Genomic DNA, 24,691 nt, shown 5'->3' on the forward strand with positions numbered 1-24,691 from the left:
TTAATTAATTATTATTAATATAAATAATAATAATTAATTAATTAATTTATTTTCAGTTTGACAAAAGGGAATAGTAAGTAAGACATTTAAAAATACTATATTACAGTAACAAAATTAGATTTTTTCTTATTGAACAGATGAAATATTGACCTCTTGTCTTATATTCAGATTTTTAAGTGAACATTTCAAAGATTCATGTGCCCATGTCTGCAAAAGTTAAGGATGTCAGAACTCATCTTTTCTTTTATTTTTTTAAAGTTAGAATTTTTAACCTCACTTAGGACAAGCCTGTGCTGAGGTTAATAATTTTACAAAATAATAAAAAAATAATTTCGTTCGATAATTTTTATTTCTTCATGCACTGAAAATTTTCTGCTCTATAATATTATTATTATTATCATCATTCATGCACGGTGCTAACGACCTTAAACCGTTTTAAAGCCGATTTATAAGGCGTACGTAGATTATATGGCATAGAAACAGTTACACTCATTACAATTACAATTCGTTACACATAATTCCCCATGCGTTCAGAAGAAAATGCCGAGAATGGCTATTTGTGGATTTACTCGTAATTAATTTCTCATGTTCATAAAATAAATAATCTGAAACACCCGCATGATGAAGAACATAGAGTTTTTTTATTTGCATATTACTTGTATTGCTTTCTATATGTTATCTTCTTTTAAAAAATGACACACAATTCGTTATTGCAAAAATTCTAGTCCGCATGAATTAACGCGATAATCTTGTTTTTAATTATAGTAGGTTTCATGTTGGTTGGTTGTTTTAATTTACATAATATTATGTGATACTTTCACACATATCACAGGGTTTAAAGTAGCTAACTAACCATCATGCCGTTTCTCAGCAGGGTTAGGCAGAGAGGACAAACCGCCAAACAACTCTGTCTTTGACACACGCACTCCTTACCTCATTCACATTCATAAATCGTCTCACACATACTACAGTATCTGGTTCGCTTGATCGTGCCATGACTTCCTCGGGAGTCACCAACTTCATCTACCATTCACTTACGCGTCTCTTCCAGCTATGTATGTCGGAATTCGATTTTTGTAAGTGTTCACCAAGAATGTTTTCGGAATACATATTTATGTAAAAAAAACGTAATTAATATTTAATTTTGCCAAATTAATAATAATAATATTCGGATGATTTGTATAGCTCCGTTTTTGTGAAAAATCACTTTAAGGGCGCTATACAAATATATAATATATTTCTGCAATGTGTTACTAACTATAAACTAGACAAACTATTATCAACATATGGCTAACAGATTGCATCCACCGGTTTGTCGATCACTGATACAAAAGTATATATATAATGCATTTGACCAATGAACGTGATGCTGTGTTAGAATGGACATATTATAATATTATGTATTTATATTCTGGATATACATACATCTAGCACAATATACAGAACCGTTAAATTAATGGGAACCCTTCTATATCCGAATCTTACACAATATACAGAACCGCAAAGTTAATGGGAACCCTTCTATATCCGAATCATACACAATATACAGTAGACCGTAAAGTGAATGGGAACCCTTCTATACCCGAATCTTACACAATATATTGTAGACCGTAAAGTTAATGGGAACCCTTCTATACCCGAATCTTACAAAATTTAGAGGACCGTAAAGTTAATGGGAACCCTTCTATACCCGAATCTTATACCATATATTGTAGACCGTAAAATTAATGGAAACCCTTATATACCCGAATCTTACACAATATATTGTAGACCGTAAAGTTAATGGGAACTCTTCTATACCCGAATCTTTCACAATATATTGTAGACCGTAAAGTTAATGGGAACCCTTATATACCCGAACCTTACACAATAAACAGGACCGTAAAGATAATGGGAACCCTTCTATACCCGAATCTTACACAATAAACAGGACCGTAAAGACAATGGGAACCCTTCTATACCATGTCACATAAATATTTTGTGACAAGTTTAGTTCTTGCTTAATTGGGGTTATTTTGTCTATGGTGTTTTTTCTCAAACTCTGGCAATATTTTGAAGGAAGGAAGTACAGTTTTGTTTATGGTCACTTCCCCCCCGGTCAGCTAGGCCTGCTGATCGGTGGATCCAGTCACTCTCTTTTAAAGGGGCTTGAATCTGAGTTAATCATGTGAATAGGAGTTATTATTTCTTTAAAAAAAGGCGCGGGGTGTTTATCCTTTCACGAATAGTTCGTGTTGATTATTATTTCTAGTGGGGATTATGGAATCCCGCTTTTCATCCAGTGTTGGCCGTTGGTCATATTTGTATACTCGTGTTTCGGAACTGAAACCGTAAATGGATCGGTCCTAGCTATGGCTAGTAGTTGATGGCTGAGTTTTCCCGCGTCGCGAAGGAACGGATTGCTGTTCCCGAAGTCTGTAAGACAAGCCTGGTCGGCTACCACGTGCTGCAGGCCTGATGCCCCTGCAGGCGTCCATTGAGGGAGTTGCTGTCCTCCCGCTGCCACTAAGAAAACGGATTGCTGTCTTGGCTCCGTTGAAGAGTCTGGTCGACTACCACGTGCTGCAGGCCTGATGCCCCTGCAGGCGTCCATTGAAGGAGATGCGTCCTCCTGCTTCCACTAAGAGAAGGATGTCCTGGTCTCCGTCCCGGGTCCGTTCCCCGCTGCCGAGAGCAAGTTTTCGTTCGCCATTCGTTGTCGTTCTTTCGTTTCACGTTAAGTTAGTTTAGTTTAATTCAAGAGTCCATCGGGTATGTGCCTATATTTATTTCTATGATTACATGTTTATCATCTGTACTCCTTTGTAGTTGCTTTTGATGTTTCAATATATTTTCCATTAAGAACTCACTCTTTTATTTATGATCACTTAACTTACTTGACAGGAAATTATTCCCACAATCTTGAGATGAGATCTCAGCTCTACCGTTTCCTTTTAAACATTGGAATGTACCTACCTAAAATTGCATACGTTACATTTGGCGCCCAACGTGGGGCGACAAACACAACAATATACATTACATTTGGCGACCCAACATTTTCCTTACGTTACATTTGGCGCTCAACGTTTAAAATATTTCGTTTTCGGTGCAGTATCCTTTTTTCTGTCATGTCAAGTTGGGTTTTCATTAATACTAGTTGATAATATTAGAGTTGAATCAATGTGTGTGCACTTAGCATTTCCATACTTACATTCACATCATAATGTCTACTATTGACCTTTAATATTAATGTTATGTTCATGTATCCTCATACATAACCTATAATAATTATGTTGTTTGCATTTTGAAATGTCATTGTATTGCAAAGAACTTTTCATTGTTTGATCATAGACAAAATGATGAAGTTAGAAGTTTTCGAGTGTTTGAGTAAATTAATTATTATTTTGTCTTAAAATATAATATCGATTGTCTATGATTCTCTTGTTGATCTATGAACAAGATTAGTTGTCAAAATTTTGAAGGTTAAAACTTGTTTCGTACCTGTCATACTGATTAATAATAACTTGATTAAACATCTTTGTTTATACGCAATACGAATTGAATAATGATTAGTAAAACCTTTCATTATTATTTGCTACAAAATATAGTTCGGTATATTCTGTGTTATCATAATATGTGGTTTTGTTTACGTTCCTGGGTAAATACAAATTCCAACGTAAACACAATTTAAATCTCCTTTTGATACTTTCGAAATACTTTGTTACAAGTTATTCGTAAATAAATCATAATTATTGATAGTAATATCAATGTAGTGTCAAACATAATACTATGTACTACGTACATCTGTCATTCTTAATTAAGTTGTTGTTGTTAATGTCATCTGACATTTGATGCTAGTAATTACTACATTGTTTACAAACATTGCGATCTATGGAGCGATACAAAGCGATCAAAGGCGATTGTATTTTTATGAATGGTGAATAATAATACCGAATCAAATTAAAAATTAACATGCATTTGTTAAAATCTTTGTGTTTTATGTTCAATACGGAGGTACATTTTTCATATCAATACAAACAACTGTGATATTAAAATTCAATTTATTTGTAATTACAATGCATACAAGGTACAAACATACGTACAATATAAACTTTTTAAATATATTTGCACAGTAATATTCAAGTTTTTTTTATGAATCCAGTACACATTTAAATTACGACTTTGTGAAAAATAAATTACCTACCTTATTATTATCGCAAATACTGTCAAAACATATACCTTGTTTACATTTTAAAAATACTATCTGTCAAAATGTGTACATTGACATTTGTCATCTATCATGATGAAACATAAACATGCAAATAATGTTCAATATTGTTATTTTATGATGAAATACCTTTATTAAAGAATCTTTTATATGATATTACAGTTTCATATACAAAAATGGTAACGAGACTTTTCATGGTTATTTTTCAATGACAGCGCACTTCTGTCATTATTGAATATGTTGTTGTTGTGGTGTCATCTGACATTAGGCACTAGTAAATACTACATCGTTTACAAACATGGATAACTGTCAATGTCTTCACAAGACATTGTAAATATATATATTTTTTTTGCTGTATTTTATTGTTATTGTTAAGTATTATTAAAAAAAATAGCCAACGATCTTTTGCGTTCTGTGCACAAGGATGACAATAGGTCGTCAGCGGTTACTAGTAATAAATATAAGTTTACAACAAACAACATGGACGCATGTGTGTCGCTATCTCATTGTGGACAAGATGTTAGACCACTTGTTAATATTAAAATTAAGAATTTGGTTTTTTTCAGGTAGATTAGTTTTGTTTTTTTTAAGGAGGCTAATGTTTTAGTGTGTAGGCCTACCAAAGCCTTCACATTATTGCAATATATATTTATAATTCTTTTGTGACTGTTCTGTTCTCATGATTTGGAGTTTGGTACCTTCATTTCTTGTGCTCAGTACGGACACTAAAATCTAGTTTATCGACGATAAAGCGTTTATTTACCCTCGGTAAACTGGAACGTGATCCTTGTGGTCACTGGCGCCCAAATTTTGTTAGTTAAGTCTTTCTTTTCTTCGTTACTATGTTTTTTCTTGTTATTAATAACATACACTAGTTTCGGGATTTTGGTAGTTTCAAATATTTGATTATATTGGTTATAATACACTTAGTTATATACATGCACACACATTGATTTATTTTTTTTTGGTTCCGTCTGTATAACGGATTATGTTGTAATGCTTTTATGTTTAAGTTTAAGCCCTTCTTTCTTTAGTCCACTGGAGGCCCTTTTATCGGCCCATTGAACCTCCAGGGAACTTGAGAATGTATATCTTGGAATTTTGTGTTTCAGAGACTTGAGCTACTTTCTGATGCACAAAAGTTCTGTTAAGTCTATTATTGATAGTTTGTATTTCATAAACTTTAAGTATGGTATAGCTTTCCTAAAAGTTCTTTATATAAGTCTTAGTTCATAAGAGAGTTGTTTTGTCTCTAACAAAGTTAGTACTGCTTTGGCGTGCTTAACTAGTAATTAATTCTTTTGGAATTATCACTTTGCCTCTAATACAGGAAAATGTGTTTCTGTATAGTTTTTAAGTCTAAATGTGATAAACATTAGAGTCTTACTGTTAATACCAGTATTAGACTATAAATTAAGTATTACTAGTGTCATTCATTAAATTTTGGATTGATCACCCCTCGAATAGTGTCAACTCACTGAAAGCCATAGTTGATCACACAATTTTGTTTTGTTTGTACAAGAAATGCTGACGTTTTGTCTACACTTGGAGTGTTTTTTAAGGAATGCCAGCTTGGGTATTACCTTGGTCTCATTTTTTTTACAAACAATGTCACTCTGTGGAGTGTTTGCTGTAGGTTGTTATATGGATTTTTGTATATCCTAAGGTATGAGCTTAACTTGTTTGACGACTCTGTTACTTATTGGTATTTCTTCGGAATTGTAAATCCTGGTTCAATAACGAACGATTAAAAAAAAAAAAAAAAAAAAAAATATGATGGATAAATAATCCGATACAAACCCCTACTCTGGTCACGTCTAATAGACAGTTTGTAAACTGATTCTATACTACTAATAACACAGAAAAGTATTTTCTTGTGTACTAATTTTGCCTACTATGAACTCCATTGTTCTGAATTGTAAAAAAAATGTATATCTATAAAGATATTTTCATTATATATGATTGTTTAATTTTAAGTATTGTTTAATTTTAAGTTTTGTCATAAGACTGTTAAACCGGATGGACTTAGTTAGATAGGTTTCTCATTTTGCTATTTAATTATAGCGTAAATTCAGTGCAAGTGAGGGCTGTTTAACCACCCTAAAGTGAAGCCAAATTGGCCTTGATTTCCTGTGCAAGGAAAAGTGATCTTGTTTTTTTTCTTTATTATTAAGAAATTTATTTTTAAGAAATTTAGTTTTTAAGAAACTTAATTCTAAGTTGTTATTATAACTACTAATTATTGTTTATGTTTTCATTTTTCTAGATACCTGTTGGACTCATAGTTTAGTTTATTAGTGGTCTTAGTTGTTCATGTTTGAGGGCAAACATTTTGTGGGAAGGGGGGAATTGTCACATAAATATTTTGTGACAAGTTTAGTTCTTGCTTAATTGGGGTTATTTTGTCTATGGTGTTTTTTCTCAAACTCTGGCAATATTTTGAAGGAAGGAAGTACAGTTTTGTTTATGGTCACTTCCCCCCCGGTCAGCTAGGCCTGCTGATCGGTGGATCCAGTCACTCTCTTTTAAAGGGGCTTGAATCTGAGTTAATCATGTGAATAGGAGTTATTATTTCTTTAAAAAAAGGCGCGGGGTGTTTATCCTTTCACGAATAGTTCGTGTTGATTATTATTTCTAGTGGGGATTATGGAATCCCGCTTTTCATCCAGTGTTGGCCGTTGGTCATATTTGTATACTCGTGTTTCGGAACTGAAACCGTAAATGGATCGGTCCTAGCTATGGCTAGTAGTTGATGGCTGAGTTTTCCCGCGTCGCGAAGGAACGGATTGCTGTTCCCGAAGTCTGTAAGACAAGCCTGGTCGGCTACCACGTGCTGCAGGCCTGATGCCCCTGCAGGCGTCCATTGAGGGAGTTGCTGTCCTCCCGCTGCCACTAAGAAAACGGATTGCTGTCTTGGCTCCGTTGAAGAGTCTGGTCGACTACCACGTGCTGCAGGCCTGATGCCCCTGCAGGCGTCCATTGAAGGAGATGCGTCCTCCTGCTTCCACTAAGAGAAGGATGTCCTGGCCTCCGTCCCGGGTCCGTTCCCCGCTGCCGAGAGCAAGTTTTCGTTCGCCATTCGTTGTCGTTCTTTCGTTTCACGTTAAGTTAGTTTAGTTTAATTCAAGAGTCCATCGGGTATGTGCCTATATTTATTTCTATGATTACATGTTTATCATCTGTACTCCTTTGTAGTTGCTTTTGATGTTTCAATATATTTTCCATTAAGAACTCACTCTTTTATTTATGATCACTTAACTTACTTGACAGGAAATTATTCCCACAATCTTGAGATGAGATCTCAGCTCTACCGTTTCCTTTTAAACATTGGAATGTACCTACCTAAAATTGCATACGTTACAACCAAAGTAGCTAACAAAGGCAATCACAAAGTTACTCTCGTCAAATTTCCACGAAACTTCGCATCCTGAAACAGTAAAGGTCGCCTCCCACGAACTTTTATGAATAATTATTATCACTCAGAGGTGAAACCTCGGAACAGTATATTATATGGCAGATTAATAATTTCAGATACCCCACCAACATCGTGAGTCATTCTCAACACACCCGATCTGTCGACAGTCTCGAGACATGTCTAACACTTTCTCGGAATTTAGACGTCTATGAGTATACGAAGTGAATTGCAAATTAGCCATGCGAAATTGGATAGACGTTAATTATTTACTTTCTGTTGGTTCTTCCGAGAATGTTATTTCTCAGCATCTATGTTTCTGTACCAAGTCTTAGGACCCACTTGCGTGGTTGGTTTTTTGTGTTGTTTGAATATCTGAAAGTTTTTTTGAGTTTCTATGAAGTTGTGATATTGAATTCTGTGAAGTGTACACTGTGTACACCTTTCATAGAAGTGCTGAAGTGGGTCGTATTTTAGTTCGGTTCTCGTAAAGAGCAATTAATTTTGCGAAACCTTATAATCTTCACATTTTTAAATGTTACAGTCCATTGGCTAATTTTGATAGAAGCCGTATGCTTATTTTTATGACGTTGGGTTTTTTAGTCAGGTATTAATTATATCCACTTCGTCCTACTACAAACAAAAACCATATTTATTACCTATCAAGTAAAATTGCTTCCCCGCTTTTAATGGTGTACGCATAGAATAAAGAATAACACAAGAAATATGGGCGTATTTCAATATCCAGTTATAGGCATAAACAGGGCCATAGTTCCATACAAAACTTACGAAATTTAAATGGGATGACGATATACAATTTCAGGCAAGTGTAAGAGAGACAGATCGCGTGCTAAACGGTCTATAACCATAAGGTACTATGTCAGTGGCATATTTGTTTCCATTCAAATTTAAATGGAAGGCACTTCTAGTTTTCTTCTTTATTCTATGGCTTTAGGTATCTCTCCTTTTGAAAAAGGTATACAAACGTATTAATCTTGTTTCTGAAAACGTTTAAATTTTAATTCTTCTTCCCTTTCTTTTTACTTTAAGTAAAAAGATACTGCGCGGGATAGTGGGATTGTCTTTAGTACCTACCTATAATCTTAGTTGGGGTTTCCGCCTTTGAAGGATCCTTTTGCTTCCATCAGTGTCATACAAAAATATTACATACCTTGAGGCATGGACCGTTTAAAAACACTGAATCATTTTATAGAACAGAAATATTAACTCTATTTCTTCTAGTGTGTTGTAAAATATGGCGAAATCTAACGCAAAATATATCAGCCAGAACATTATGGAGAAATCTCCACGCACAGTTGCAGACGAATGAATTTACATGACGCTTAGTCCAAGAGCGGATCGATGAAAAGTGAGACTACAGACTCTTCTTCTTATTTAAACCCCATTGTTCGATCCCTTTCCACATGTTTTCTTCTTCTTCGCATGGTGGAGGATAGTTGGAGGAAGTCACGGTGGGATGCTGAGGTTTTTCACCCGGTCGAGGACATCTGGAGTCTCCTGAATATGTCCTCATTTACGCAATTCAGAATTCTTTAGACCACATTTATGTATCACGTATACGCCAACAGCTACAACTGCATCGGACGCAGTTTTGTGAGGTCTTCCGACTGGGAGAGAACCCTAGCAGTTTGATTTTTGGTTTTTCTCAAAAATGGTGGGCAAATTGAATATGTGTGGAGGCGGATATTTATTCACAGGGTTATCAAAAATCCGAACTTTGTCTGCATGTCAAAAATTATTCACGATAGGTTTACAAAATATTGACACAATGATTGATCTAGGTTTTTTTTTTGTAGATGGCGGCTGCGGACGGTGGTCATACCAGCGATGAGCACTCCGGCGAGGAGAGCGATGACCCGCTTACTCCGCACCACGACTCCTTCGTCCAGGACACCAAATACCTCAAGAGCTTCAGGTGAGTCCGACCTTACTCAACCTAACCTATCCCTTTGAACAAAACTATGAACCATGAAGTCCAAATGCAGATAAGTGAACCACAGTTCAGAAAAACCGGACGAGTGACGAACTGTTGGAAAAGGTGCATAAAGTTACTTGTATGTACGACATTATACGATTTCCCTCTCTTCGTTTCCCTCTCTTGTTTAAATTAACTTGGGTTCTAAAAACATAAACCACTATCGTGGTCAAAAACAAATTTATGTGTTTTTATTATACATAATTTATCATTACAAAATAATGAAAACAGTATAATGACTAAGTGGTTTTTACAATATAGTTCAAGATGATATTCGCGAAAATTTATTTTGCGGTCCAACTCGTCATTGTCTAATTTTGTGCTAGATTCTGTCAAAAAACAACGTTCGGTTTTTGAGTCTGCAGGTTGAAAAACTCATTGAGTTTGTTGTTTTAATAGGTGGGGAGGTACTGTTTTTTAATCGATAGTTACTTCAGCTCAAAGTTCAATGGGTTTACCAAATCAGATGTTATCTCTAATCTCTAAATAGTATAAAGTAAAGTCGCTTTTCGTGTCTATTTGGGCGCTTAGTTCTTCTAAACTACGCAAAGGATTTTGATAGAGTTTCCACTATAATTTAGAGAATTTCTTCTGGAAGGTTTATATATATAATACATGAATTTTATGTTTATAGGAAGTAAAAAAAAGTCGATGTTGTGTAATCAAGGCGTAAAATATATTTACTGGTGCTTACATTGCTAACGCTGGCTAAACCTTATGAGATACATAAGATACATAAAATAATGTACTACGGAATTGTATATCTTTAAAAGGCCTACAGAAAAGTCCGCGACGGTATATGTCTATTGCCTAAGGATAACCCCCTAACAACGCCGGGTACACGTCAGCTAGTCATTAATGTGTTCAATATTGTTACGATTTCGATGCACGTAACGATGTAATCTGCAACTATCCAAATGATTATCTGTATCTACTTTCTTAATCGAATGTCAAAATATGTGTTCTACACGACATGACAAAAAGGAAACTTATATATATTTTGGCTACATCACTAGGAGCTATAAAATACAAAATTACCCAACTGATAATCTAGTTAAATATTGACGATTTGTTCCTCGTGTTGCAGATTGTATTTTGAAGATCGCATGGATGATAGCCAACTTCCGATAAGATAATAGAATTTTAGTAGAAGAAAAAGACGTATACAAGTGATGTTTGATTACAAGCCAGATACATTAACCAGCCAGCTTCATCCAGCAGTAATAGTTTACAATCACTGAATGATTCAGGAAAAATAATTTGGTCCTTCGAGCCAGATAATTATGTTTATTTATTTTTATGTTTGGCACAAAACTGATTTCGGGTTTTTTGTATAGACCAACTGTTATACGTGCAATCATCGAGATGAAAGGAAACGTTAAAAATGTATTCTCGGTGGATGAAGAAAATATGAATCAGAATTATAATAATTATTATCACATCTCTGCAGTCTTTATCTTAGATTCATCTTCGCTGCAATCCTCCATGATAATTATTACTGCAGAATTACGTGTTGCTTCTCTATTGTCGTCACAGTAATACATTTCTGTAGTGCAATAATGAATATGGTTCTCTAAACCAGTGCTCCGCAACCGGTGTGCCGTGGCACACTGGTGTGCCGTGAGCCGGTCACAGGTGTGCCGCGGTCAAATTCAATGTATTTGACATTTTACAATATTTCATTATGTATTTAATACACAATGACAAAATATTTTTCATAATATTGTCTATTTTTCATTGTCTGCAGATACTGTTAAAAGACGTATTCACAATATATTAGAAACACTGATTAGAAAACTGCTATTGGCTGAAAAATTTGCGCTTCAGATCAACGAAACAACCGATATTGAAAATAAAGCACAGTTGATAGCTATTGTACTTTTCGTTGACGAGGACTTTATTAAAGAACATTATTTATTTTGTAAGGAGGTTCCAGAGCGAACTACCGGTGAAGAATTTTTTCAAGTAACCGATGATTTCTTCAAAATATATAATATTAAATGGAACAATTGCATTGCCGTTTGCACGGATGGCGCTGGGGTAGTGACGGGTAGTAAAAAGGGTTTTGTCTTTCATGTAAAACAAAAAAATCCAGCGTTACAATTTACACACTGCTGCATACATCGAGAAGCATTGATGGTCAAAAATTTACCGGAGGAACTTTTGAACACGATGAATGAATGCATTAAAATCGTAAACATAATTAAATCAAGAGCCCTAAACTTGTGAATCTTTGGAATACTCTGTGCAGAAATGGGAGCCGAATATGAATCTTTATTGTTTTATACTGAAATTCGTTGGCTATTCCGAGGCAAAGTTTTGGCTAGATTGTTTGAGCTTCGTTATGAGGTGTGTGAATTTCGATTAAATCAAAATATGCCCAAACTATATCAGTACCTCGATGATAATTACTGGATAGCCAAACTTGCATACATGGCTGATATATTCGAGCATTTGAATAAACTTAATAACGAACTTCGGCAGAAAGAGTTGCAAAAAGGATGTTTGGAAATGCACCAAAGGATCAACCATAGTACAATTAAAAACAAACAATTAACTGTGGATCTGGCTCAACAACATTTAAGTATGCTTCAGCAGAAATTTGGTCGATATTTTTATTCAATTAATACGGAACAATACAATTGGATTCGAAATCCTTTTGCAACCAATGCAATAAATTCTACGGAAGCAATGCTTCTGCAAATTCGAGTGTAATTTACAGATTTAAATAATGACATGACATTAAAACTTCACTTCTCAGAAGATCAATTAGATGTTTTCCGGATTTACGTTAAAAAAGAATATCCTCACATTTCCATCAAAGCATTTTTTTTTTTATTTTTTATTTTTATTATTTAATAAATGTTTACAAGTTATATGTTTAGACATTTTTTTAACTACCATACTAGGCTAATGCCCGTGTTGTGGTAGTTATACATGAAATAATAATAACAATGACATAAAAGAACTAAAAAATACTTATAGTAACATAAGTATGTAAGTATAAATCATAATGAAGTAATAATAATAAAAATAACTTAGAAGAACTAAAAAATACTATTTTATAGAAACATAAGAAAGAATTAGAGAAGAAAAAAAAGAAAAACAAATTTGATGATAAATAAAACTAAAAACAAGTATATTAAAATTAATAGTAAACTGAAAAATAAAGAAAAACTATATGTATATTAAAAAGATACAAATAAAAATTAAAAATATTAAACATTAAGATTAAAATTTAAACATAATTAATGTAGAATGTTTAATGCATATAATTGTTTGTGTGCAAGTTTATATAACTTAGGTATTATCTATAAGATTCGTGATATGAGACAAGTTGGAAAAGAAGTTTTTAATTTTTTTTTTTGTGTTAGGAACTCATATAATCTTTGAAGAAAGGTCGTCCACTTTCAAATATCCATTGATGTACACGAGCAGTAAATATGGATATAGAATTACTTGACTTTAAGTCGGTACTCAATGCATTGTATATTTTAGGCGCGATGAACCAGAATTGCCGTTGAGCGAAAGAGGTTTTAGTTTGAGGAACCACGCAACCCAGGTTTGATGAAAAGCGGATGTGAGCTTGGTGTTGTGGAGCCAACAGTAGGTTATTTTTTCGTATGTAACAAATGCTTACCTTAGTAAATAACTGTCGTATATCTAAGACCCTGATTTTAGCAAAGAGTTCATTAGAGGGATGGGTAGGTTGGCATTTAAATATAATTCTCAAAATTAGTTTTTGAACTGTAATAATAGGATTAATAATGGATTCAGCACAACCACCCCATCCCACTATACCATACGTTGCTATAGATTGGAAAAGGGCAAAGTATACGCTTCTTAAAGTCTGTAAATCAAGGATGGACCTAAGGGAGCAGAATACATGGCAGAGTTTACGAAGTTTGTTTACTGTGTCACTGATATGGGCTTCCCACCGTAGTTGGTTGTCTATGATTATTCCCAAATATTTAACTGCATTTGATGATTTAAGGGTAGAACACGTGCAATTTATATTAGGTGTGATTTCGTGAGTGTGTAAATTGAATGAACACGAGTGAATAATAGGTTTAGGGCAGTTGTTGGGTACATTATGTTTGCGGATGGAAAATGTCATATATTGGGTTTTGTCGATGTTAAGTGTGAGGAGGTTTGTGTCCAGCCAATGTTTTACTTTTAATAGACCATTATTATATTCTTAACACTACTTCCATTTTCAATGACATATTTATGTGAGCAAAGTTTTTCAACGCTTGTATTAATTAAAAATGATAAGCGGTCATGCTTAAAAGGTCTTGACCAAGAATTTCGGGTTGCGCTGTCAAAAATCGAGCCGAATATAAAACTTTTGTGTTCATTGAAACAAGCGCAGGTTAATTTAACAATTAATCGCTCATTAATTTATTATTATTTTATAATAATTATTAAGATTGCGTAAAAATAATGATGTTATAGTTATATGTATGTATGTATAGTTTTCAAATAAAAAAAGAAATTATTGTAAAATTTGTGTATAAATTTTATATGTATATATTTTAGCTTTTGGTGTGCCGCGTAATTCTAGGAAGAAATTTGGTGTGTCGTAGGTGAGAAAAGGTTGCGGAGCACTGCTCTAAACAATAGCTCTGACATGAAACATATCATGAACATAGTTCAAAACTATTATATTTTTATTTTTATGATAACCCCAGACAGGAGGCCTTGAGGAAAATAATTTCCCACCATTATTATACTATTATTAAAGTACTTTCAAGATAATTAACTTCCTTCTTTTTTCTTTTCAACGAGATTATGCACATTTCCTCTATTCTTTGTCGATGGTGTGGTGTGACGTCACCGATGCGTGGCGTCTTAAAATTTGCCAGATCTAAGGTTAAAAACTTGACCAAACCAATTGTATGGAAAGAGGGTCGAGTTATAAATCTATATATAGTTGATTTATGCACGAAATACACCAACAACTTGCTTCCAAAGTAGTCCCAATCGTTCTTCCATTTTCAAAACAAATGCACTCGAATTCACACTTTTTTCTTGCCATTGTTCCAAATTTCAAATACTTTTCCAGCAAGGTGATGGTTACCGAGAGGTAGGAATAAATGACATCCCGGTAGGAACTAACATATTCTTATTTCAAAACCAAACATTCACTCTCTCCATGAGACTCAATTGCAAATTGATTATGCATTTTTAATAATGCCGTTATAACATAACTATAGTTAAATTAAAAAAAAAAATATGACGAATTTTATCTCGCCTCTCGCTGGCAGGGCTAAATTATATCTTGTCAGTGTGTCGAGTTTAGTTAGTCATCAGTCGTCATAACTCATAACTGTAATAAGTACTTTAATTGTCATTGGTGGAATTAACGTTAAACCAGACAAACAATATCATCTACATCTCGAACGTCATCATTTAATTAAAGGTAGCGTGTCCGCAGTTTGTTTGCGATGAATTAAATGGATTTGATTTTTTGACACAGTTAAAACTCTAACAGTCGTAATAGTTATTCTTGGCTATTTGTCTATGATTAAATTAATTAGTTTTCCCTTTTTGATTCACGTGTTTAATATTAATACTTTTAACCCCTCAAGCTAATTTGGGAACAACTCGTATGGTCTCATAGTGTCTCCTTTACTTTCATAGTTAGAAATATGATTTAAACGGTGTTAGAAAGAGAAAACACCACGCTTTATATTAAAATTGAACTAGAAGTTGACCACGCAATAATTAAATTTACACATCCATTTAAACAAAGGTTTCGTGACGTGATAATTAGTCATACATTTGTTTAGTAAAATGTGTGTTTTTTTAAAGGTATATTTCATCAGTAATTTTAGCTACATAGCATTTTTAATTTGATTTCATTTTATTAGAAATTTTAATATGGTAGACATTATGTTTATTCTTAATAATAACATTTAAAAAGTTTTTAGTTTTCGGTTGCATTCAGAAATATTCCACTTATTTGGATTTAATTGCAAAGCGTAAATACTCCGACCTTCTGATATAATATGCCATAGGCCTGAGAGGTTAATATTTACAATACATATTATAAATATTTACACGTACTTAGTCCTATTTAATTTATATTAATTTGATAAATCCTACTATACATAAGTTACTTAAAACGTCAGTTCTGTTATTTTGAGTAAGTAGGGCATCCATGAACGTATTAACATATTAAATACAGCATTATTTATAGTTTGAGTCAAATGTAAATACGCACCTAACTGCGCTAAATAAATTTGTAGTTATTGTAATTCATAGTATGAAATATTCTGGCGTCTAAATGTGACAAACACCTTTAGTGTCAGGTCTATATGTGACAAACACCTTTAGTGAATGCGGCCATGTAGGTTCCTCAGAGTTAAATAAAGCAAATAGGAGACAATGCCAAACCTTGATTTTCAGTTAAATGTATGCAAATTAATTCAACTCATAACACGTACACTTCATATTATTTGCACTTAGGTTACCTACGCCGTTATTTCAATGAATTATTATGTAAATTCGTTGATTCAGAAATAATTCGCATTGTGATCAAGATTGTCATGTGTCTCCAAGCGGCTCGAATCCATCTGCCTCCATGTTTATAAGATCCAAACAATATTTATATTATTGTTTTTAATAAGAATAATAAGCCATTAAAACTTCTGCTATGCTTTGTTGGGATTCTTATCAAATGGGAATGTAATTGATCACATTTCCTATCAATGGCGCATCACACCAGCGTCACGTAGAATTTATTCCTTGTCACCTGTACAATCTATTCGATATTGAGAGCAAGCTCAATGAATAATATGGAAGATTTTTAAGTTATTTTTGTTTGCCATTAACGGTCTCACATACCCTTGCGTGCGCTGACAACCGAATTAATTCAAAAAATTATTATCAAGGTTATGTGTTGAAAAAAAAAATCCATTTCAAACAATTTTTTTAAAGATTTTTTTTTTAAATATATTTTTACGGATATAAATGGACTACTGATGAAAACCATTGTCAGCATTATAATTTCAAAATAAAAGAGAAGCTTGTAAAATAATTTAGTAGTAAGTTAATTTTGTGGTTGGACAATTTTTTATTAAATTTACTAAACACATTTTTTATTGTAAACTGAAGTTTAAAATACTGTAATTTCTTTATTTAAATAAAACTCCCTCATTAGAATATAACTTCTACATATTTTACAAGATTATTTTATTATTTTTTCAGATTGGATAATTTTTGGTGAAGTTATGATGTCAACAGTGATTTTCCTCGTTAGTTCATTTAAACTCGTAAAAAATAATGTTAATGTTAAAAAAAATTCTGATGGTTGAAAAGTTAATAAAAATTGAAATCAACAATTTAATTTTTGTCCGTGGGAAATTTTGCTATTTAATTTAAATATTTAATTCTGTAGGAATTTTGGTATTTTATTTTTCGAATAACTTCATTAGTAAAACCTCAAATTGTAATATTTAATTATTGAAGACAATATTAGCAATTACTAAACGAAAATTTGAAACAGAAAAAGATACGGTCACATCTAGGACTTGAACCCAGCATCCTTGGCTTGCCGGGGTACCGCTCTACCAACTAAGCAAATGGGACCCTATCTCCTTCGGTCATATTTAACTGTATCCACAGACATAGGAATTAATAGACGAGAAGATAATGGCGAGGGGTAAAATCAACTGTTGAAGAACGAAGAGGGTTAAGCTGACTGTGATTCGTCAATAAATCAATCTGACAGTAAATAGGCATCTCGCATTATAATATCACCATTTAGTTCTTAAAAGTAAAATCTGCTTTTGAATGAATAGACATTTTTACATGGGAGCGCAAATTACTCGCCACGTTATGAACTAATTTGCGAAGTCCAAATTCGGCAAAGTAAATTTCTTCTGTTTGCAGAGTCGTAGTTAGTTTCAGAGTATTTAGTTAAGACACTTTTACAAATGTTTCATAATTTACTTACCCCAGTAAACAACGATGAGCACACTTGAGAATCGCTACATTGTGATGTGATAGTATATGTTTCTAAAACTGATCCATATAATACGGTGTGAATAAGCTTAAAATAAAGTAAAATAATGCTTACTTATGGAATGTAATACGGCAATTGGGTTTATTCTCTTTTTCACATCTATTTTTACAAGTTTTCATATCACAAGTCAACATTTTGCCGTGTTATTTCGTAAAATGAACCGATGATGCCTCGACCATAGTTCGCACAAGAATGATGACGTCACGTTTTCAAATTTCACTTGAGGCCATACGCGAGCACAGCCGGCTCCAATGGAACCGGTATGGGGAGTGGGGATAATACGCTTTTAATCACTTAGGGCAGGTCTACTAATATTCATATGTCTATGACTGTATCATACTTCGAATAAGAACTATGTGCGGTGAGAAAATGAAGACTGTGTTGGTAGTTCATTCGAAGTATGATACAGTTAAATATGAACGAAGGAGATACTGTTCCATTAGTTCAGTTGGTAGAGCGGTGCCCCGGCAAGGCAAGGGTCCTGGGTTCAATTCCTAGATGTGACTGTATCTTTTTCTGATTTTTCTTTTTCAAATTTTCGCTTCGAGATTTTGATAGTTTTCGGTGTCGCTCCTCGGGACCATAAGGTCCTTTAATAATAATAATAATTGGATGACTTGTATAGCGCCGTTTTTGTGCAAAATCACCTCAAGGGCGCTGTACAAACTTATAATACATTTCTACAGTGATCTATGTTATTACTTAACTATTTATGGAGAAAATATACAGTACAATACTTACCTGGTAGGTCACTTGAGATTAAAACAATTAACATTATCTAATTGTTTATTGGCGAAATTTAGATACAGGATTTAGGACTTAATTGAAAAATTGAATATAACTGGACTTTTTCTTAGGAATGGTATTTTTAATCTAAGGGTACGACAGCTTAGAAAGGTAAGTTTTTAGTTTAGACCTGAATTCTGTTGGACTTGTTATGGATCTTAGTTCCGGAGGGAGTTTATTCCAAGCCTTCGGCCCAGATACTCCGAAAGCGCGATCACCAAACTTAGTATTTGGCTTGCGCTTAGGTTCCATCAGTCTGCCTACAGCTGATGATGTTGCTGATCTAAGAGTCGACTGCCTCAGACCAGTGTTTTCCGGGACGCATAGTTCAGAGATGTAGGGTGGGGCCATTTCATTGATGGATTTAAACACCATCCAGCACAGTTTGTACTGGATTCTTTCAGGGCACTTGAGCCAGTGAAGGTTACGAAGGTGTTCTGAAATGTGCGAATATTTTGAAACCCCGGTTATGAGCCGTGCTGCTGCATTAAACACTGATTGAAGTTTGTCAATTTGATATTTTGGAAGACTGGCATAAATGCCGTTGCAGTAATCGAGACGTGAGACTACGTAGGAGTTGATAAGTAGTTTTGTTTCTTCTGTAGGAAGGTTTCTTCGGACAGACTTGAGTTGTCTTAGGTGAAAAAAACCGGTGCTTAGAGTCCTATTTATTTGACTTTTAAACGAAAAGTCTGAATCTATATTGACACCGAGAAGTTTGACTGTTGTTTCTGGCGTGACTTCTTGTAATATATTTATGGTTAACTTTATTAAGGTTTTCCAAGTTTTTGTGTGCGTGAATAATAACCTTTTTTATGTAATTTTGTAACGGGAAATTATTGCACTTAACTCAGATGATGTCACGAGATTTTTTGCTCTATTATAAGTCGTATTTTATTACATACTAGTGGATTCCGTAATGCTTCGCTATTTCTAATATCTTTTTCGAGCGTCTCCGACCACTTCCACCATTCATTACTGTTTACCACAATGTTAGTGTTAAAAACTACGTTACATCGACTTAAATTCGACTTCGTGTCTCATTCCGATGCAAATCTATTGCGTTAAGTATTCCTCGGGTGTCCCCGACTTCTTCTGCCATTCAAACTACTCTCGAAACACTCCATTTTGATATTTTCAGCGATATCGGTCGACTGATTTTCGAGTTTTGCGAGCACAAACATAAGCAGGCTGAATTTTTATATACTGAGACTAGCTGACGTGTACCCGGCGCGGCGTTGCTCGGGGTCTTTCAAATGGTTTGGGGTAAAGTTTTGAGGTTATGAGGCTATTTTAAGATATGCAATTCGCAGTACTTTATTTTGATATATCTCATAATAGTTTATCCTATATTTATATGTAAATATTTTTTCTTTTTCTCAGGCACTTCACACGGGAAGCCCTCCCTCGCATGGACAACTACCGGAATATCATGTCTCTTCACGCAGCGTACCGACCTACCCTCGATGAACTGCATAATGCCACCCTGTCGGGAAAGGTAGGTCCTTCTTTGTAACTGCTTACTGTTCATGCTTAGATCTTATAAAGTAACCCCTCTCGATTTTCTGTTCTCTTGGCAGCCTCATTTGATTTGATTTGTAATATCTGGATGTGGACAACGTCTCTCATTCTTGATTAGCACTGCAACAGTAGCCTAGTCCAGACAAGTAGGTGCTTCTTTGTAATTGTGGTGAATTATTCGTACTACGATTTAAGTTACAAGCTCGGAAGATAATAAGAACACAGCAGACATACGCTTTTATTGTATATTCACTATCATGCTGTCTCATTCATACTCGATTGTTTTTTTCATATGTTTAAACACACGTTTCCTTACATGTTGTAATTTGATCTAAGCGTTACTACTGGCTGTTCCTGTACTCCTGGAAACCACCGATCTTTCTGACAATTAAATAAAATTCAAATTTCTCTAGGGTACTTCTTTCTTTGTCTGCGAATGATTGAAGTTAAAACGAAAGTAACTTTGTTACCACTCGCTTCTGTTCTCCTGTTACATTACATTTTCTCTGGAAATTATATAACATGGTGTCACTAAAAAACTTTCTTTAGCTCCACATGCTACCCTGTTTGGGGCGGTCTGTTCTCGCTGTAAACGTTAAGAACATTAGGTGCTGTATTAATTACTTTTCGTTTTACTGTTCTCCTGGGAGCTTAAATTATTTGGAGCATACGTTATGTTCTCGTAATTTGTGCTTATAAGAACAACGTTGGTGTAAAATGTCAAATCCTAATCGGCACTTAGTTTAAAAACAATAGTTTTGGCCTGTACACAACGCCATTGTGTATTTAATACGTAGTACGTTATTTGTAAAAATAACTCGTAAAACGATGGCTAGATAATATTTATTTACCTTACTTTAATTAATTTGAAAATAGAAATGAAAAATAAGAAATTTTATAGCTTTTTGGCCTTAGCTATTTTTCTTACATCTTCAGGCCAACTATTAGTATAGCGTCAGGGTAGCGCAGGCAATATGAAGAATATCTGAATCTGTCGCGTAATGAAAAATTTTAAAAGCAGTAATACCCATTTGCAGCACTATCAGAGGCATATTTTATATCGATTTATCAATGCAAATACGGGACGCGTAATCAAATTGGCCGAATTTATATGCATTAAAACAGACATGACATCTGAAGAACCGTGAAGTTAGCAACAAAATGCGAAATGAGAAATTACAGTGTTTTTGAGGTTTGGAATAAAGTTATGCCAGTCTAAAACTCGGGCATGAATATTTTTATGAGTAACGATTTTTACCCGCGCAGTATACGGCGCTCTTCCTCGTGTAGCTATATCAACGCTGCAGCGGCATATTGGGGAATCTACATAAGTAAGATTGAATAGTTATATCCTGAAAATAGTTATCGTCCTGTCGCTAAAAGCTCCTTTGTAATCTCCCTTTCCGTTAAAAGTATCGTTAAGTGAGAAAAAATGGTTTCTCCAGATTTATTTAATGCATAACAGCATCAGATACTCGAGTCGGGCCATGCCAGGAGTCAGAATAATAGAAGAGTATGTATGAATGTGAATGAGGAAAGGCGTGTGTGCCAAGACCGAGGCGGTTAGTTATTTAATGCATCAGTAATGGTCACCAAAGCGGTGGCGGCTCGTAACTTTTGGGTTAAAAAATCGAATTTTCGAAAAAAAAAAAATTTTTTTTAGACTAAACAATATCAATAACATCGAATTTTTCCAACTTGAAACTCTATCACACTGAAAAGTCACGAGCCGCCACTGCTTCAAAGTATTAAGATGGTTGGTAGCGAAATTATGAACAAAATATGCCGATTATTTTTCATTTGGGACTTCCTAATTCTTATACATGCATAATATTTTATTAATATATACATGGTTTATTATACGAATAGCGAAAATTAACGACTTGCTGAGAATGTGTGAACACTCAATCAAACACGTATTTATTAGCAAATTCGTCAGTAATCATTATTTATTACATTGTCAGTTCAAGTTGAATCATCAATTCAACGTGTTCTTGACCCATTTGATTGTCTTACTTGGTATTTGTTTACCTGGCCCTTGAAATGCGTGACTAACCTAATAATTTATAGTTAGTTTCGAAGAGTCTATAAAATACATTCTTAATTTTTTTAAATAAGTTTATTTGATTTTCACTTTTTTTCTGTAGTGAATGAATGCAAATCTTGGCGGATATTAACCGACTTCGAGCTGAAACTTGGCAGATAGAATTGTGGTCGATGTCAATACATTCTATCAACTTTTCGTGAGAATCACGTACACACACGCAGATTATACGCATTTCTATGAAATCGGGTGACATTATAACAGTTCATATACGAAATACGTGTCGGTCCCATCCGATAGGCGTTTGGCGAGGTTAGAAGAGTTGTCGACTCCAGTTCATAGCTAGGATGGTTCAATCTTCAGTCAAAACAAAAAAATTATATAAATTAAGACATTTTAATACTGATATATTACAGTAAAAAAACTTTTTTTTACGTTTTTTTTTTTTGTTATTTGTTTTTGGGGTATTATGCCGTGTTGCGCTAACTCCTTCTTTAGCCAACGTTTCGGACAGCATTGCAGTGTCCATCATCAGGGCAGATGTCTTATTTGAGGTTGTGTTAAAATGTGAGCTTAAGTATGAGGTTGTGATACCGTGTTGCCAGCTCCAACCCTCTGAGCTAACATTAACGTATCATTTTTTTTATTTAAAGTGGTTTTCTTCGTTTAGCTCTGGTGTATCCGTCAATTACCGGATACCAAGAACTATTAAGCTTAGCTCCATCGTCTCTATTGATGTTTACGGGATTTTTATGAATTTCAATGGCCTCCGTAATCAGCCGTGCTCTATAAGTTTTCGGTCTCCCCAGGATTTCAGGAACAAATCCAAAGTAATGCCCGGTGTCAATCAAATGCTCGGCAATTGCCGATTTGTCAGGGTGGCCGAGTTTACAAGCTCTGAAGTGTTCCGAAATTCTTTTGGAGATAGTCCGCTCTGTCTGGCCTACATAGACCTTGTCACATCCGGAACAGCTGAGTTTATACACTCCATCTGTTTCCAGAGGAAACTTAGTCTTTGCAGACCTCAGTAAGTCCTGTATCTTTGTTGTTGTTCCGAAGACAGTCTTGATATTTTCCTTTCTCAAAAGCTTGGCAATTTTGTCTGTCACATTGTGCACATAAGGCAGGAAGGCACAGCCTTTCGACTCTTGTTCAACTCTGTCTTCGTTTGGTGCAGATTTGGCTCTTATGATTTGCCTTGTCTGACTTGCTGGGTAGCCGTTACGCTCCAGTGCATCGGTCAGCTTCGTAAGTTCCGCTCCGATTTTATGTTCTTCGCATATTCTGGTCGCTCGGGTCACCAGTGTATGGATAAGTCCTCTCTTCTGCGCTGGGTGGTGGTGCGAATCAGCGAAACGACAGGTGCGAATGTCCGAAACGTTGGCTAAAGAAGGAGTTAGCGCAACACGGCATAATACCCCAAAAACAAATAACAAAAATACTTTTGGCCGTGAAAATCTTAAATCATATTTTTTTTTACGTGTTGATTTTTTTGGACTGTTTTTATTTTGGGTGGATTCATTGGTGCATAGGTATTATTTGAAGTAAAGGGATTTTACTGTGAATAAAGAAGACTTCTGTTCGAAGGTCATATGATAATTTTAACCCTTAAAGCATTGGAAGGACATTAATTGCCACACACATCATATTGAGTCCCTTAAGGACAAATCTGACCGGTGCGTCCTTAATTATAATTTTTTTTACATTATATGCTGAGATATATAATTTTGTCGTCGCTGGAAAGAGAAATGATAATTCTCAGTTTGATTTAAATATTTATAATTGATTTTATGGATGAAATCGTAAAAAAAAGTATAAGTTTACAAATTGGCAGAATTTTTTCGTTGACAGTTAAAAATGTTTATGTTTTTGTTGTTGTTTAAACGACATAAAAAGTGAATTGATGTTTATCTTATTAATAATTAGCTACACAAAATTAAGGTGTTTTTTAAAACATCGAATGTCAAAATAGTGGGCGTTACGAGTCAAAATGTTTCGGTAATTTTTTTGTTAACGTTGGTTCCATGATAAATCCTCAAAATGCCAATTCAATACTCTTATAAAAAGTGCTATAAAGTTATGAAAACTGATGAAACATAAACTAGGTTAAATAGTTACAAATGTAACCTTTATATCACTTTTTATATGTGTGTTGAATTGTCATTTTCATGAGTTATCCGGTCACCAATCTTGATTTTAAATATGATTTTGAGTTTTGAGCAAGAAGAATTCTTAAGTAGGAAAAGAGATAAAATAATAGTGGAATTTTGTGTGTTGTGCGAAAGCAGGATAAAAATATCAAAAAAACAATTGAGTCAAAGTATCCAATATAGCAGCTACATATTCAGGTACCATTTTTAAACTTTTATTTGCACCGAGCTAAGAATAGCAATTCAACCTTAAAATTATTACGTTGTAGCTGATGTATTTTTAATCTTTTTTCCATCGTTGTAAAAGCGCAAGTTAATTGACCGTGTAGACTGTAGACAGACCTTCGCAGAAAAAAATGCAAAATAGTAGTTAACTCGTGCCATAATACGACGTAGGGCAGGAACGAGAACTGGTCCCAGTCCTTAGGGCCCAGAAGCGGCTAAACCAGTCTTCCCTTATACCTTCCGTGAAAGGACCAAGATAAGCTTGGTTGCCCAAGGTCTGTAAGATGTTACGTATTGTGTGCGACAGACCAGGAGTTAATT

General features: G+C 34.4%; 1 protein-coding gene across 1 annotated transcript in view; it reads left to right on the forward strand.

The window, feature by feature from the left end:
* The window catches only part of LOC149426034 (bumetanide-sensitive sodium-(potassium)-chloride cotransporter-like), a 161,142-nt gene that overhangs the window by 21,544 nt on the left and 114,907 nt on the right, over positions 1–24,691 (forward strand). Inside the window, exons 2-3 of the mRNA XM_089642941.1 lie at positions 9,437–9,555; positions 19,814–19,928. Of these exons, the coding sequence (XP_089499067.1) occupies positions 9,437–9,555; positions 19,814–19,928 (234 nt within the window). The remainder of the gene's footprint in view (positions 1–9,436; positions 9,556–19,813; positions 19,929–24,691) is intronic.

The sequence above is a fragment of the Hesperophylax consimilis genome, chromosome 2 (genome assembly GCF_061612785.1).
Source record: "Hesperophylax consimilis isolate HC1 chromosome 2, BYU_Hcon_1.0, whole genome shotgun sequence".
NCBI classification, from domain to species: domain Eukaryota; kingdom Metazoa; phylum Arthropoda; class Insecta; order Trichoptera; family Limnephilidae; genus Hesperophylax; species Hesperophylax consimilis.